The sequence below is a fragment of the Hyperolius riggenbachi genome, chromosome 5, assembly GCF_040937935.1.
Source record: "Hyperolius riggenbachi isolate aHypRig1 chromosome 5, aHypRig1.pri, whole genome shotgun sequence".
Lineage (NCBI taxonomy): Eukaryota > Metazoa > Chordata > Amphibia > Anura > Hyperoliidae > Hyperolius > Hyperolius riggenbachi.
In genome coordinates, this window is record NC_090650.1 from 293844104 (window position 1) to 293861823 (window position 17720).

The following is a 17720-nucleotide window of genomic DNA, read 5'->3' on the forward strand; positions in this document are numbered from 1 at the left end:
ATTCATTGTCTAAATAGAAAATCAAGGCAAGACTAAGGGCTGTAACCCACTAGATCAATTTTGTGAGCGTTTGTGGAGCGATTCAAACCGCTAGCGGTTTCCCTAAATGCTCAGCTAATGTTAATGGATGGGCCAAATTCCACTGGAGTGATTTCGATTACCAAAATCGCAAACGCAGGACATGCAGCACTTTTAGCGTTAGCGTTTCTGCAATGTAAAGTATATAAACGCTGGCATAATCGCTCGTCAAAACCTACAGAGTGGTTTTGCTAGCGTTTTTACATTACTGCACACTGTAAATAAGTTAAAATTAATTAAAAGAACCAATCAGAATTAAAAATGCTAATCGCTACTCAATCGCAGGCAAAAAACTGACACTTTTTAAAAAAGCTACCAAAATCACTCATAAAAATTGCTTACAAACCACTCATACAAAACGCTAACGATTGCATTTAGCGATAGCGTTTTGTAGTGGGTTCCAGGCCTAAAGTCTGCTTGTAATCAACACTTCCCAGATAAAGTTAACCTCCTTGGCGGTATGGCTGAGCTCAGCTCGTCCATTACCGCCGAAGGGCGCCGCTCAGGCCCTGGTGGGCCGATTTTCATCTTTTTTTTTTTTAAAACCCGCAGCTAGCACTTTGCTAGCTGCGTGTCTAACCTGATCGCCGCCGCCGATGCGCCGCTAGCCACCGCGTTAGAGGGCCCCCCCCCCCCAAGACCCCGTGCGCTGCCTGGCCAATGAGTGGCAGGCAGCGCTGAGGGGTTGATCGGGACTCCCGATGACGTCATCACGATCGTCGCCATGGTGACGGGGAAGCCCTAAAGGAAATCCCGTTCAGAACGGGATTTCCTTATGGGAATACGCGCCGGCGGTGATCGGAGGGGTGGGAGGGATGCGGAAGGGAGGGGGGAATCATGTAGCTACATGATAGAAAAAAAAATTCAAAAAATAGTGCTGCGCATCCACCCTGGCGCATTTAACAGAACGCCAGGGTGGTTAATGCATTCTTCATGAACAAGTTGAAATGTTTGTGTCACTTTCTGGGATCAGTTTTAAAGAGAAACCGTAACCAAGGATTGAACTTCATCCCAATCCGTAGCTGATACCCCCTTTCACATGAGAAATATTTTCCTTTTTTTCAAACGGATCATCAGGGGGCTCTGTATGGCTGATATTGTGTTGAAACCCCTCCCTCAGTGTGATGTCAAGACCATGGTTCTGACATCACACTGAGGGAGCTTTGTTGCATTGTGGGAAAAGTTTCTAACTGCCAGAAAAGCAAGCAGCAGCTACTTCCACTGACATCACCTGCCAGCAGTAAAAATGTTACCATGTGATAAATGTCAGAATGTAAATCAGGGAGAGGAAAGCTCTTACAATGGGCAAACACTGACTAAATCTTTTATACATAATTATTGTAAATATTAAGCAGTATTGTTCATTACGTTATTTTCACTGGAGTTCCTCTTTAAAGTGTTATGCCACATTGATGTTGTCACAACTTAAGGCAATGCAAACGCGTAGGTGGTAAGTTTCCAAGGCTTCAAACACCATATTTTTGACATGTATTGCATTTTATCTTTTTAGGTTTAAATATAGTTCCTTCAGCAGTCTCTTGGATTCAGGGTTCACCAAGACCTACTTCTGAAGGAGGCTAAAGCATGTAGTATTTGTAGGAACTGTACTGTACTGTAATGTTCTTCACACTTGTGTGTTTGTGAGGTAGGATTTCTGTTCTGGTTGGCTGGAATATGAGTTGTATCTTAGGGCATGCATGCCATGGTTTGATATCCTAATCTAGAAAGCTTTAAAAAAAAAATCAGATAGCATGGATTCTGGATGTGCTTCTGTATAAAGAGTTTGTCTGACTATCTTTAATAAGCCTTTAACTGAGGAAATACATTTTACAGCTAAAGAGTGTCTTTTTATTTTCAAGGCTGTTCAGCTAATGAGGTATCATATTTGGGGACTCAAAGTGACAAAATGTAGTGTTTATTAATGAATTAGATGATGACCCTAATGAATTTTGTCCAACTGGTTGTTAATTAGCTTATATATTGATGTGTTGCTAATCATCCAGCTCTCTCTGCAGGAAACTCTCTTATAAAAAATGTTTATTTGACTCAGCATGAGTTCCGTTACGTTATACTGCAGTGGACAGTGAAAAGGCTGAAAGTCTCATGTGAAGTACAGACATGGGGAAGTTATCACCCAACTATTTTGTTGCCATATAAAACAAGGACATGGTGAATTAAAAAAAAAAATGTAGGCACCTAGGTCAGGGAGTCAATCTGTGTTGAGTGTATGATGTGTTAAAGAAATATGGCTTTTCTGCCTGAGAAAAGGCCTCTTTCACACAGGAGGCTGAGCTACGCACTTGTTGGGCAGCTCAGCATCCCGTCTACCGCCCACAAGCGTACAGACATGGGGAAGTTATCACCCAACTATTTTGTTGCCATATAAAACAAGGACATGGTGAATTAAAAAAAAAAATGTAGGCACCTAGGTCAGGGAGTCAATCTGTGTTGAGTGTATGATGTGTTAAAGAAATATGGCTTTTCTGCCTGAGAAAAGGCCTCTTTCACACAGGAGGCTGAGCTACGCACTTGTTGGGCAGCTCAGCATCCCGTCTACCGCCCACAAGCGCCATTCAGGTGAAATTTAAATGCAAGGCAATGGCAGCGGTTGTAACACCACGCATATCAAACGCTGACACGCAGTGGCATTGGCCGGATGCTGCCGCGTTCAGATGTGACTCCATGGTGGACCCCTTGTGCAGCACTGGTACTGAGCACTAACAACTGCCCAACTAGTGTAGAAGAGCAGCTGACAAGCAATGAATTAGCTGCCTGTCAGCTGCCCATCTAATAGTGGCTGAAGATCTCATTTAAATCTGTAGTATGGAATACTTAACAAAAACTACCTATTATATACCAAGTCTCATTTATCTGGCACAGGTTGGGATTGCCTGATTCCGGATAGGTGTGTTTGCCAGTTGCCTGAGAAGTCAAGCAACCAGGCCAAAGATTAACACTAATGTACCTCCCCCTGTAGATGAAATACAGAGAGGTGCGCAGCAGAAACAACTCCGGTCGCAGGCCCTCTTCACTCTTACAGCTGCTGTGCTGTGTCCTCTGTGTACGGCTCTCATGTACAAACATGCTATTCTCTGTTGAGCTTATTTGGGTTGTGCTTATTTGTATGAACCGCTACCACAGGAACGAATGTTGCTATTGGACCCAACTGCTTAGAGGCAGTGTAGAAAATAATGCAAAAAAGAGCTGTAATTAAAGGAGACCGGTGACCACATTAATATACCTCTAACCCTGGATCTTCATGCACATTTTGGAAAGTCTGGCTGTTAGCAGTTGGTCAACTAGAAAGGCATGATAGGCCATACATTGGACTAACCAGGGTTGATGTAAAAGGTGGTACAGTGAGAAAAACTATTTCATTAACTCTTTCACACTAAACATGCAAATATGTATGCCCATCGTTGATTAGTTTGAAAACTTTACCTTTGCATGTAGTGAGCTCTGTAGTGCTTTCCCGATTTGGACTACCGCATTAACTGTCATGCAGCCTGTTAATGTGGTAGATATAAAAGTAGAATATATTTATGGTTTGGTTTGCTTAGAAGCTGATTATGTTGTTTATGTTGCCTGCTATAAACCTGTAATACTTTCTTTTACTTTGAAGCAACAGAACTGTAAAAGGGAGTTCAGCAAAACGATATCCTGTAAGAAGCAAATATAACAAAAGCTCTACCAAGAATGTGAAATTGCCCACACAATTCTCCCCCGGACAGACTTTATACTTGGAGAGGTAAGTTGATGTGGTGGAGAAGTGGCTTTGGACAGATTATTTCTAAAACATTATGTCATTTGTATTCAGTTGTTGTTTATTAGATAATTTACCCAGTCCCTGCCTGACAGGATCGTGTGTACTTGCCAAAGATCTACAGTCATGGCATTTCTTTATGATATTGCTTGGAAGAAAAAAGATAGAGCAACCGTGCACCTTCCGTCCCACAGATTTAATAGAGTGATATGAGAGTCAATATTCATTGCAGCATCAAACACTCAGATGCAGATCAAGTGTAATTCCATGCATTGCTTACATGTCCGGTGGTGGCAAGGTCCATCGGTGAATGAGGTGGGTGGTGGGCACTAGGCGGTGGAGCGACAGACGTTTTGCGTCAGTATGATGCTTGGTCACGCTGCGTATGATACTTCAGCTGCATGCCTAAGGAGATAAATAGACTTGATTTAAAGATTGGAGGAAAAGATCGCAAAGCATTGATCGGGCACATAAATAGAATTAAAAAAATATAACCAATTTGAACATTTCAGATGGAATCGATCCGCAAAATGGATAGATAAAATGATAGATAAAACAATTGTTTGTAGTTGATTGACACCATCAATGCTGTCCTATCCAACTGATCGGAAGGTTGACCGTTTTGTAAAAGTGCAACCTTAAAGAGACTCCGTAACAAAAATTGCGTCCTGTTTTTTATCATCCTACAAGTTCCAAAAGCTATTCTAATGTGTTCTGGCTTACTGCAGCACGTTCTACTATCACCATCTCTGTAATAAATCAACTTATCTCTCTCTTGTCAGACTTGTCAGCCTGTGTCTGGAAGGCTGCCAAGTTTTTCAGTGTTGTGGTTCTGTGATGCATCTTCCCCCTCTAGGCCCCTCTCTGCACACTGCCTGTGTATCATTTAGATTAGGGCAGCTTCTCTCTTATCTTTTACAAGCTGGATAAATCCTCCTCTGAGCTGGCTGGGCTTTCACATACTGATGAATTACATATGGGCAGAGCTGTCTGCACTCTGCAGTAAGAAACAGCCTGACACTTCAGTGGAAGATAGCTGCAGGGGCAAAGAAACACACAAATGATCTCTTGAGATTCAAAAGGAAGGGTGTATACAGCCTGCTTGTGTATGAATGTATTTTCTATGTGTGGACATACTGTACATCAACCTACTTCCTGTTTTGGTGGCCATTTTGTTTGTTTATAAACAAACTTTTTAAAACTGTTTTTAACCACTTTTAATGCGGCGAGGAGCGGCGAAATTGTGACAGAGGGTAATAGGAGATGTCCCCCTAACGCACTGGTATGTTTACTTTTGTGCGATTTTAACAATACAGATTCTCTTTAATGAATGCAGTTTCTGACATTATTGCAAAATGGTCGCTGTCCCCGGCATTCAAGTGCTTCCACTGCTGACACCACTGCTTGGGCTCTGGAACAAGCACCAGCAGAAACCTAGGGCTACCATTGGATAGATCAAGGGGAATACCAAGCAACAAGGAGGATTATCACCACTTAGTGAACCAATAAAAATCCTCCCTCCATAGTGCTAGAGAGGATTTCCATTGGTCTTTTGCAAACTAATGATAGCCCTATGGTTCTGCCAGGACTTAGATGCTGGGGTTTGTCCATGAGCCCAGCTATGGTTAGTACCCCCGAATGGGACCAAAGACATAGAAGACAGGTGAGTAGATCCGGATTTGAGGTGGAAAACAGCCTTTTAGAATGGACATTGTCTATTCCTATACGCTTGCACTGATTCCACGAACATCCACAACATTTGTGAGCCCCTGAAAAATCAAGCCAATCGGGATTGTGCATTCCGCTATTACTCTGATTTAATTGGAAAGTATAAACACAGGATCTCATTACACATGCGCTTCCGCCCCACTGGATCAGGTAATTTTGGGGTCCATAGTAAACAGGCCTTTCGAAGAGTAACTACTTAACTATATCATCCTTTGCTATCTATAGTTTTTGTTTTTTTTTTGTCTACAGAATTGTAGGGTTCTCTGATGGGCTTATGAATCCATTACAACCCAAAGTATGGCGTACTTTCATTTGTCCTCTAGATCTAATCGCCTTGCTTGATAACGTGAATAACTTGGCAAAGGCTTATTTAAACTTGACAATTGTGTCCATGTCAAAGAAGAAAATGCTTTGCTTACTTTAAAGGCAGCAAGGTTATCTCACTGGGTTGAAGTCCTAGTTTCACAAATTATAATATACTGTATATGACCACTACAAGTTAAACCATGGGTGATGTGTGCATTTAGGCAGGCAGTATGTCCAAAGCCATTAGCTGTAAATGACGCTTTCAGAATCTTCATTTTGCATGGATTGAGCAACTGAGAAAGTGTCTAAGCATGTTAGGCCATTTGTAGAACCATGACGGTAAAGTATCAGGTCAAAATCAGGTTCCTTATAAGAAAAAGGAGTACTATACATTTATGATTAAAGATGGTCAATGAGATGATAATAACCTGACTTTAATGCAAATGTAATACAAATTGTAAATTGAGTCAAATTGGAATTGAGTCAATGAATTTTCATTGGACCAATTTCAAACTGCCTACAATTAGCCTTAATTGTGCCAATATTATTTGCGTCTCATTGACCATTTCTTCGTGTGATTTGGGCAGTAAGAAGTTGAGTGGGAAAGTGCAAATGTTAGCACCTTTTGTATATTTAGGTGCTGAATGGAGATACCCAGAAGTAGAGGGTTTTAGGATTAAAGATCCCCTAGGGGGTGAAAGTGTTTAAGATTAAATAATAATTGTTTGGTTTTAATGAATTTCATTATATATGTTAAAAATTAAAGAATTGATGAGTGCTTTTTGTATGTAAGATAACATTTTTTTGTATAAATAAAGAATCTAAAAAAAATAAATAAAAATTGTTGTGTTGACATATTTAAAAATGAAGGTTTTTATATAATGTGGGGTGATGGAGGATCCTTTGCAGTTGTACAGGAGGGTATGAGGTCCTCACTAGCGAAGAATACAAACTCCAGTTGGGAGTGTGATGCATAAAGTAATTGACTTGCAAGCTTTATATTGCAATTTCCTCGCTAGTTGTATGAACAGGGAGGGAAGTGTAAATAACTGAATTGTAAAGTAAAACTGCATTTCATTATTTAATTTGAGTTCCAATTGAATGTACATTAACTTGCCATTTATGTACTTTTTCTAAATGAGAATAAACTGAGTCATACTTCCAGTATCTCACAAAATTGAGTACATCACTTACCAGTATGAGAGAGTGAGAGTGATAAAACCAAATTTCACACCACCTTCCCATTCCTTGTAACACTAACGAGTAGCATGGGAGGGAAAATGTCTAATTGGGCAGAATTTTAACATTTTTCTCTTGGGTGTTCTTATTTTTGTTGCTAGCGCTTTAGACAATGGCTGTGTATTGAATTATTTTGATTAAAATGTTGTATCTTCAGTGTTTGTCCTATGAAAAGATATATTTACAAAATGTGAAGGTGTACCGTACTCACTTTTTTAAGATACTGTATGCCCTGACTATATTTTGTACTGTTTTTTTTTTTCCCCCTCCATGACACTGTGGAGAATGATTGTGGTGACAAACTATACATACTCCATTGTCAGATTAGAAGTTTAGTGAAAAACGTCAAATAGCTTAAAGTGGATCCGAGATGAACTTTTACTCATTGCATAATTGTGTTTCTTTCCTATTGTTTATAGGGCATTCCTCAAGCCAGATACTTTTTTGTTTTAATGCTCTAATTCCCTATAAACTTAACAAGCCACTCCCACAGGTTTTTAGAGAGCCAAGGCATTTTCAGACAGTAGCAAGGGCTCATGGTAGCTCAGTCTGGGCAGGAGGAGGGAAAGGTATTACTAGCCAGAGATTTCAGAGGCAGAGGGAAGGAGGGATGAGGGATTAGTTTTCTTTGCTCAAGATGCAGATAAGCCTGCCTCTGTGTAATGTTTACAAACAACATGGCTGCTGTCGTATCACAGGAAGAAATATTCCTATCCTATTAAAGCTGTTTGCAGCTAGATTTGCTGTGTAAACTATCTGAACTAGATAAGATATATAGACAAGTTACTTGTTGTAGTTAGTTTTTCATCTCGGATCCGCTTTAAAGCATTAAACTATTGTTTTGGAACAAACAAACCTGTGTAGACCATGATCTCTTTGGCATAACATGTGTATTTTTGTGTCTTTCAGCTTTCCTTCAGAAATACTCCTGAAAATCTTCTCTTATTTAGACCCCCTCTCTCTGATGTCTGTTGGTTGTGTCAGTAAGCAGTTTTATGAGCTGTCCAAAGACAAGTAAGAAGAATATGTAGACAACTGGTTTGTGTGTTAGTACAAGTTTAAATAATACTGAAGGGAAATAAAAAAAATAAATCAGATTCTCACCGTTGTAGAGGGAGGCTCTGGATTCTATAGAGGCTTTCCTGCACTTGCTTGGTCCCCTCGTTCCAAGCTGTCACCCTCGCTCCAGGTATTTGGCCAACTGGCCAAACTTTAGTGATGGGCTCATGGATAGAAAAGTAGTCAAATCCGCAATTCTAATGAGGCTTAATTGCCTCAGGTGTGTGGCTGGGAGAGAGGGGGTTAATTACCCACCTGCCTGCCGCTTCTATGCATATAACAGACTCGCACGCGTCCAATGGGACGCATTCCACAACTCAATACCGGGCACTTCCGGGCGAAGGAGGAAGTGCGTGGTAGTGAGTGGTGGAACGCGTCTCATTGGACACGTCCGAGTCTGTGATATGCATAGAAGTGGTGGGCAGGTGGGTAATTAACCCCCTCTCTTCCAGCCACACACCTGTGGCAATTAAGCATCATTAGAATCACGGATTCAACTACTTTTCTATCCGTGAGCCTATCACTGCCGAATGTGCCTTCAGGAAACCCTCGGATGGTTTCAAAAACACTCGTGCCCCGAGTGCTTCCAAAGAGCGCGAGCATAAGCGTGCACTGGTGCAGTATGGTGCTGCCCATCTGAGGAAGCACTCAGGGAAACAAGTGCTTCTGAGGGCTTCGGGAGGTGGAAAATTTGAACGGAGACAGCACTAGAACCAGGACACCGACAGAGGACAGGGAAGACTCTATAGGATCCAGAGGTTTGACTCTCCATAGGTAAGTATTTGACTTTTTTTTTCTAGTTGCTACAGATTTGCTTTTAAAGAGAATCTGTAAGGAAAAAAAAACAGCCCCTGAGGGGTACTTGCCTCTGGATGTATAACCTGACATCCCAGCAAACTTATTACTGAACCCGCCCCCCACATACTCCCCTCTGGGGGTTTTCAAATATGAGGTCACCTGAGCAGAAGAGCCCCTATTCCGTGGAATGGACAAGGGCTCTGGGGGAGAGAGGGAAGCTTGGCCGCCCCTCTCTTCCATCGCCCCCTCCCCATACCCCATACCATGGAACATGGGGGCTGGTATAGCTCAGGGTGTGGAGCCCCACGTGGTCCAGGCTCCGCATTCCGGCTATCCCAGCCTGCATAAGTTACAAGAGGTCAAAGAGGCTCAGGAAGGGGGACCTCACCTTGCTTTACCATGTGTGGTGACTTAACTGGTAAAGTCAGCAGCCATTGACATCTCAAGAACTTCTGGGGGCTCTTGAGAGTAAAGAGTAGTTTTGAGGGTGATGGGCCCGTCTTAACATTTGAGAGGAGGAAAGACTGGGAGCAAAAAGGGTGAAAAACAGACACTCTTTAACATCAGTTACAGTATGCAAGATATCTGCTTGCAGTTACAAAATAAACCAATTGCCCACCAACCTTAATGGGTTTCCCAAACTTCTGTTGTTATCTTGAAGTGAATCGAGTGTATAGATGTTTGAAGTGTATCGATACTATAAACATGCTGCTTTATAATGTATTACTTATAACGGGTAGCTGCAGTTACCCATCCAGTACATAATACAAAAATCTATTTAAAACTGTTACAAAAAAAACCCTGCCCCTGGGAGGTACTTACCTCGGGAGGGGGAAGCTTCTGGATCCTAATGAGGCTTCCCTTGTCCTTTTCACCCTCCGGGATCCAGCGCTAGCAGCCCCAGAAAATTAGGATGACAAGCTATGCAGGGGGGAGGAGGGCACACAAAATGCCGCAGGAGTCATATCATGTGGTGTGAGTGGGGAGAGCTTGGCCAAATCAATCCGTCAGGCGTATCACTGGCAAAGGCTCCGGGGGGGGGGCATCGGGGGCTGCTGTATACATGCAAGATTATTGGCAGAGGGGTTCATTTTCGGCCCCCTTGGCCGAGATTTATCTAGCCGATAGATTCTAGCGTATGTAGGAGGTGTTTTCATCTAGTATATGTAGGAGGGGTTTTCATCTAGCTTATGTAGGAAGTGTTTTCATCTAGTGTATGTAGGAGGTGTTTTCATTTAGCTTATGTAGGAGGTGTTTTCATCTAGTGTATGTAGGAGGTGTTTTCATCTAGCTTATGAAGGAGGTGTTTTCATCTCGCGTATGTAGGAGGTGTTTTCATCTAGCGTATGGAGGAGGTGTTTTCATCCAGCTTATGAAGGAGGTGTTTTCATCTACCGTATGTAGGAGGTGTTTTCATCTTGCTCATGTAGGAGGTGTTTTCATCTAGCGTATGTAGGAGGTGTTTTCATCTAGCGTATGTAGGAGGTGTTTTCATCTAGCGTATGTAGGAGGTGTTTTCATCTATCGTATGTAGGAGGTGTTTTCATCTATCGTATGTAGGAGGTTTTTCAATCTAGCGTATGTAAGAGGTGTTTTCATCTAGCGTATGTAAGGGGTGTTTTCATCTAGCGTATGTAAGAGGTGTTTTCATCTAGCGTATGTAAGAGGTGTTTTCATCTAGTGTATGTAGGAGGTATTTTCATCTAGCTTATATAGGAGGTGTTTTCATCTCGCGTATGTAGGAGGTGTTTTCATCTAGCGTATGGAGGAGGTGTTTTCATGTAGCTTATGTAGGAGGTGTTTTCATCTCGCGTATGTAGGAGGTGTTTTCATCTAGCGTATGTAGGAGGTGTTTTCATCTAGCGTATGTAAGAGGTGTTTTCATCTAGCGTATGTAAGAGGTGTTTTCATCTAGCGTATGTAGGAGGTATTTTCATCTAGCTTATATAGGAGGTGTTTTCATCTAGCGTATGTAAGAGGTGTTTTCATCTAGCGTATGTAGGAGGTATTTTCATCTAGCTTATATAGGAGGTGTTTTCATCTCGCGTATGTAGGAGGTGTTTTCATCTAGCGTATGGAGGAGGTGTTTTCATCTAGCTTATGTAGGAGCTGTTTTCATCTCGCGTATGTAGGAGGTGTTTTCATCTAGCGTATGTAAGAGGTGTTTTCATCTAGCGTATGTAAGAGGTGTTTTCATCTAGCGTATGTAGGAGGTATTTTCATCTAGCTTATATAGGAGGTGTTTTCATCTCGCGTATGTAGGAGGTGTTTTCATCTAGCGTATGGAGGAGGTGTTTTCATCTAGCTTATGTAGGAGCTGTTTTCATCTAGCGTATGTAGGAGGTGTTTTCATCTAGCGTATGTAAGAGGTGTTTTCATCTAGCGTATGTAAGAGGTGTTTTCATCTAGCGTATGTAGGAGGTATTTTCATCTAGCTTATATAGGAGGTGTTTTCATCTAGCGTATGTAAGAGGTGTTTTCATCTAGCGTATGTAGGAGGTATTTTCATCTAGCTTATATAGGAGGTGTTTTCATCTCGCGTATGTAGGAGGTGTTTTCATCTCGCGTATGTAGGAGGTGTTTTCATCTAGTGTATGTAGGAGGGGTTTTCATCTAGCTTATGTAGGAAGTGTTTTCATCTAGTGTATGTAAGAGGTGTTTTCATCTAGCGTATGTAGGAGGTATTTTCATCTAGCTTATATAGGAGGTGTTTTCATTTCGCGTATGTAGGAGGTGTTTTCATCTCGCGTATGTAGGAGGTGTTTTCATCTCGCGTATGTAGGAGGTGTTTTCATCTAGTGTATGTAGGAGGGGTTTTCATCTAGCTTATGTAGGAAGTGTTTTCATCTAGTGTATGTAGGAGGTGTTTTCATCTAGCTTATGTAGGAGGTGTTTTCATCTAGTGTATGTAGGAGGTGTTTTCATCTAGCTTATGAAGGAGGTGTTTTCATCTCGCGTATGTAGGAGGTGTTTTCATCTAGCGTATGGAGGAGGTGTTTTCATCCAGCTTATGAAGGAGGTGTTTTCATCTACCGTATGTAGGAGGTGTTTTCATCTTGCTCATGTAGGAGGTGTTTTCATCTACCGTATGTAGGAGGTGTTTTCATCTAGCGTATGTAGGAGGTGTTTTCATCTAGCGTATGTAGGAGGTGTTTTCATCTATCGTATGTAGGAGGTGTTTTCATCTATCGTATGTAGGAGGTTTTTCAATCTAGCGTATGTAAGAGGTGTTTTCATCTAGCGTATGTAAGGGGTGTTTTCATCTAGCGTATGTAAGAGGTGTTTTCATCTAGCGTATGTAAGAGGTGTTTTCATCTAGCGTATGTAGGAGGTATTTTCATCTAGCTTATATAGGAGGTGTTTTCATCTCGCGTATGTAGGAGGTGTTTTCATCTAGCGTATGGAGGAGGTGTTTTCATGTAGCTTATGTAGGAGGTGTTTTCATCTCGCGTATGTAGGAGGTGTTTTCATCTAGCGTATGTAGGAGGTGTTTTCATCTAGCGTATGTAGGAGGTGTTTTCATCTAGCTTATATAGGAGGTGTTTTCATCTAGCCTATGTAAGAGGTGTTTTCATCTAGCGTATGTAGGAAGTGTTTTCATCTAGCGTATGTAGGAAGTGTTTTCATCTAGCGTATGTAGGAAGTGTTTTCATCTAGCTTATGTAGGAGATGTTTTCATCTAGGGTATGTCGGAGGTTTTAACTGGTCATTCAGTGCGGCATATTTTTTACTTGCATAAAGTTACAGTTAGTTGCAAATCGTTTGGGTCCGATAATGCAGATCAATTAAAAACAATCTTCGTTTGATCTGAATGATATATTTGACAATACAATGATTCAGTAAAAATTGCACTATTAATGGGCACTTTTAACCTTCTGGGCACTGTGCACTAATTATCTCTTAGCAGATTACTCTGTGCAGTGGTGCCACTGACCATTATCCTTGAGTATACTCAGAATGCCATGCAATCACATGATCACGCAATCACTTGACTTTGGGCTACATAGGAATTGATAGCAGAAGTCCTCTGGCATCTACCCTGCCTTCCAACATAGCCCTCTAGTGGGGGATAGACAGTACTACCCTGCCTGCTACTTAATGTTTTCATTTATGTAATCTTTATACTGTAGCTTGAATCTAATAATCATTACAATACTACACTTGACTTGACTGTAAAGTATCGCGGATGTTTTTTTTATTTTTGCCTCACCATGCAATCTGTGTTTCCCTTGCCCGTATTTTGTGTGCGCAATTTTTAATTTGTGTGATAATGTTATTGCTAAGGTAAGGCTATTGAGCTTTTGAAGGGATGCCATGATTTTTTTTTCTCAACAGTCTTTCCTTCCAGTACAAGTGCTGAAGGGCACGGAGAATGGAATCCAAAAGGCTGCTTTGAATTTCTTAGTTACCACACTTGTACATTGTCATCATTTTTTGAACTTCTTTACTCCATTAATCTAGCTTCTCTCATTCACAAATAATGTGACAAAAGAGCTGCTTAAAACAGACAATCCATTCACCCTGTCATATTTTCAATGCATTAATAATAGACTTTGGTTAATATGGGCAGCATTGATAATTCTTCTATTAGACATTGTGATACATTAAACCCTGTCTTCTGTATAGTTAAAGTGTGTTTTTCTGCCATGACCTTATGGGAAATCAAAACACAATAAGCATTTATATTTTAATAGTACATTGCTTAATGATTGTATATCACCATTTACAGCCAATTTATGTTAAATTGTTTTTCTTTCAGTGTTTTATGGTACAAGATTTATGCCATAAAGACACATGTACGCTGGAAGTGTGATTCTGCTGACACGCTCGGGGAAAGATTGGCCGAAACAACAATTAAAGAAAAAGATCCCGGCTATTGGAAAAAAACCTTTATCAGTAAATTAATATCTGAGAGTGAGCGCAGAATCAATCAGCTGATGAAGGTTGCAAAGAGATCCAACATGTATGGAATGCCAGCTGATATGCAAAAGGCAGTCAAGTAAGTTAAGATTTAAAATAGCACTCTGCTGAACTGTTAAGGTTGAGGGGGAGGCTACTGGAATCCAGTTGATAGCACTATTTATCTCTGTGCTCTCTTGTGTTTGATTTGCCAAAATAACTCCTGCACTGATCTCTGCTATCTGTAGTGCTTTTCCATTCTTCCATGTCTTCTTGTATGTAAGGCACTGTAGTGACGAATGGAATGTAGTAAATTATTATTATTATTTAGTATTTCTATATAGTGCCCTCATCTTCCACAGCGCTGTACAGAGAATAATGTCTTTGTCAGTCAACTGTCCCTCAAAGGGGCTCACCATCTAATCCCTACCATAGTCTATGTATTGTAGTCTATGGCCATTATATTAAGGGGAAGCCAATTAACTGATCTGTATGTTTTTGGGATGTGGGAGGAAACCCATGCAGATACAGGGAGAACATAAAAAACTCATTGCAGATGTTAACCTGACTGACCACCAATGTACCCTCATTATGGGAGACCTCTTCCAGAGTCTGTAACCAAGTATAAAGCTGGATATTAATTTATCAAATGTTCTGATTATAAGAAAGGAATTTTTAAATGCTAGCTTGATATTTGCTATACAGATTTTCTCTTGCTGCCAACCACCCACTACTTCACTACAATTTAAGTGACTGCTTTTTAACCGAAACCTTCATGTTGTCATTTACTTACAGAATGTCTGGATTGACTTGGGCTCTTACATTGAAAAACGTTAATGGGAAAGAAACTGTGATTGACCAGCATGATGTGACTTTCAGAGACACGTCTCTTACAGTATCTTGGAAATGCTATGTTTGGCCTGCGTTTCGTTCCCTGGCCACACTTCAGATCCATGGAGTTAGACTAGTACAGGCTGATGAGAGTTTGTGTCCAACTAAATCTGGGTAAATATTTTATTCAACTTTTCTAAAGTTATTGTTCATGTTACGTTTATGACATTATTTTGGTATAAGTAAATACTTTTATTTTTAAAAGATTTTAAAACTAGCCTTTTTAAGTTATTGTAGTATTAAGATGGGATCGCAATATAGGGGGTGTGTATACAGAAACCATACAGCAAAGTCCCCGTTATCCGGAACTCAGGCAACTGGAAGTCTCCACTAACCGGCATGCCTGAGGAGATAAAGGGGACTGTGCTTTGGAATTTTTAGGGGGTTTGCACAGCTCAAAATACTTCATGAGCCTCCAGCGCCGTCTTTTAACTTTCCTGTAGCCCCTAGCGGCTTTCTAGCATCTGTGCACGGCTCCCGGCGTGTCATTTATTTATTATTATTTATTTATTGCATTTATAAAGGGCCAACATATTACGCAGTGCTAGACATTAGTTTAGTCTAGGTTACAGACAATATTTAGAGGTGACCTACAGCAATACGACAATACAGGAATACAAGAAAAAACAGAACGCGGCACAGTAAGAGTACAAGGTAATGCTTAGTCAGTCACTGGATGGAGCATGGAGATTAGACAAGTTAGGTTCACTCAAATGCATAGCATGGTGTAATGATCCGCTCAGCTGGATGCACTGGCAGACAGCTGTTTGACCATTCCTCTAGTCTGTGGGCTGCAGGTCTCTGCAGGAGAGACCTGTTTTTCCATTACAAGTTTCTGGTCTGTTCTGCTGCTGAGGAATTTGCATACACTCGTTATGCAAATCTCCTACCTGCCTCCTTTGATGACTGGCAGTATAAAGAGCCATGTTTCCCAGGGTCCTTTGCTGGTCATAAGAGTTAGTTCCTGTGTAACACTAGCCTGGAGTGTCAGCCTTGCTCTTTGTTGAATATTAGCCTAGAGTAATTCCTGGAACTGCACTAGGCAGTTTTCCTAGTGCAGTTAGGATTGCATTATTTGTATTGCCTGTTCTGTCTGTCTGTGGGGTGGTAACCAGAGCAGAGATTGTTACTGGTAGGCCCCTCTGTTCTGTTGTTGCCTTACTTGGATCACACTCGCTCTGACGGGAAGAGCAGTGGATCGTATCTCTTACGTATTCCTGTTTTCGTGTGTCTGTCTTGTCAGCTACGAACGCTTGCTGGAGGCTCGGTGAGGTAACCGTTAAGCAAGCACTTGCGTCCCCTGTTTTATGTTTATCTGTCGGTGGTTAGTTAGGCGTGCTTGTCTCTGTTGTGCTTATCACGCGGGGACCGCGCATAAACGCGTGCACTGTTGCGAATGAGTGCGGTGTTCGCGTTTAGCTAGCGTTTGTTATTTTCCTTATCTTCTCATTGTATGATTTGCTGTGCCTTTGCTACTCTCGTGCTCTGCCTTGCTGAAGCCTTGTGTCACCTCTGGCAATCGCCTCTCTCACGATTGCGTTTCTACTTCATATCTGCTGTTGTGTATGCACCGTCGCGGGTTGGCGACTAGTTTGGTGCACACACATACAATATGTCCCTGTGCTCATTCTCTTCCGCAATCGCTTCTCTTGCGATTGCGTTCTCACTTGGTTTCTTCTGTTGTGTGTCCGCCGTCGCAGGTTGGCGGCTGGATTGGTGGACATACATACATTTCTCATCTGTGCTTATTCGGTCTTGTGTCGCTGTTAGCAATCGCCATCTCCGGCGATTGCTTCTCGCTTTGTCTTCCTGGTTGTGTGTTCATCGTCGCAGGGTGGCGACTAGTTTGGTGAACACACATACCCTCTGTCGCTTTGCTCTCTCTCCTTCAGGGCTATCTTGCCCTGCGTTTCTTCCCTTCGTGCAATTCCTGTCTGGCGTGTGTGGTAGGGCAGAGGAGCTGTTCCTCTGCATTCCACAGCTCCACCTGCCGACAGGAATTTCCCTCTACAGGTGCATTGCACCTTTTGCTGGGTTCCCTCAAATTACACGCTTGTGGAGGATTTCCGCAGTGTCAGCGCACGTCTTGTACGCTGATCACGGAGAGAATTCCACAATCATTACACATGGGTGCACAGTAATGGAGGTGCATGATCAGGTAGGACACAAAAGGAGGAGGACCCTGCCCAAAGGCTTACAATCTAGAGGGAGAGGTAGGTAGGGGACCAGTCATGTGACACAATGCGGGACAGGTGTCACGCTGGGAGTCGTACTGTTCAGGTGGACTCTCATAGCTCCCCCGCCTCTTCGGAATCCAGAGCCTCTTAATAATAATGTGGCCTCTTTCCCTGCTTCAGACAGGTACATCTCTCAGGCCTACTTAAGACATGATGGTAGCTTTGCAAACTTCGCTTACCAGAAGCATGCTTGAAATTACCAACTCACTACAACAATCTCTTAGTTCTCTGGGGGATAGAGTGGCGGATAATGAAGCTCAGATTTCGCACATCATCACTGAACATAACAAAACTGTGGACACTATTGAGCAAACTCAGGCCGAGAATGATAAAATGAAAATAAAGATTGCTGATTTGGAAGACCGTAGCTGAAGATGTAAACTCAAGTTCAGGGGAATCAGTGAGTCTGTTGACAATATGCAATTAAAATACTTTCTTCTTCAAATGGTGAAGTCTGCTCTCCCCCATTTCTCTGACATTGAATACACGATCGAACGTGCACATTGGCTTCCTAAACCAGCCCATCTGTCAGAAAAGATACAGAGAGATTCGATTGCATTTTTTAAATTTTTTCATGTGAAAGAAGCTGTGCTCTCTTATCTAAAGCAACACAAGCATCTACCTGATCCTTATGGAAACATTCTTGTCTTTTCTGATTTTTCGCAATTTACCCTACTTAAGAGACATTCATTGGCTCCTTTAACAAATGTTGTCAGGGAAAA

General features: G+C 41.7%; 1 protein-coding gene across 2 annotated transcripts in view; it reads left to right on the plus strand.

The window, feature by feature from the left end:
* Positions 1 to 17720, plus strand: part of FBXO15 (F-box protein 15) — a 172236-nt gene that overhangs the window by 54942 nt on the left and 99574 nt on the right. The window contains exons 3-6 of one of the 2 annotated variants that reach the window (XM_068234671.1): positions 3701 to 3826; positions 8024 to 8128; positions 13731 to 13970; positions 14666 to 14875. In XM_068234671.1, the coding sequence (XP_068090772.1) occupies positions 3701 to 3826; positions 8024 to 8128; positions 13731 to 13970; positions 14666 to 14875 (681 nt within the window). The remainder of the gene's footprint in view (positions 1 to 3700; positions 3827 to 8023; positions 8129 to 13730; positions 13971 to 14665; positions 14876 to 17720) is intronic. The other variant, XM_068234672.1, reaches the window with a different exon arrangement.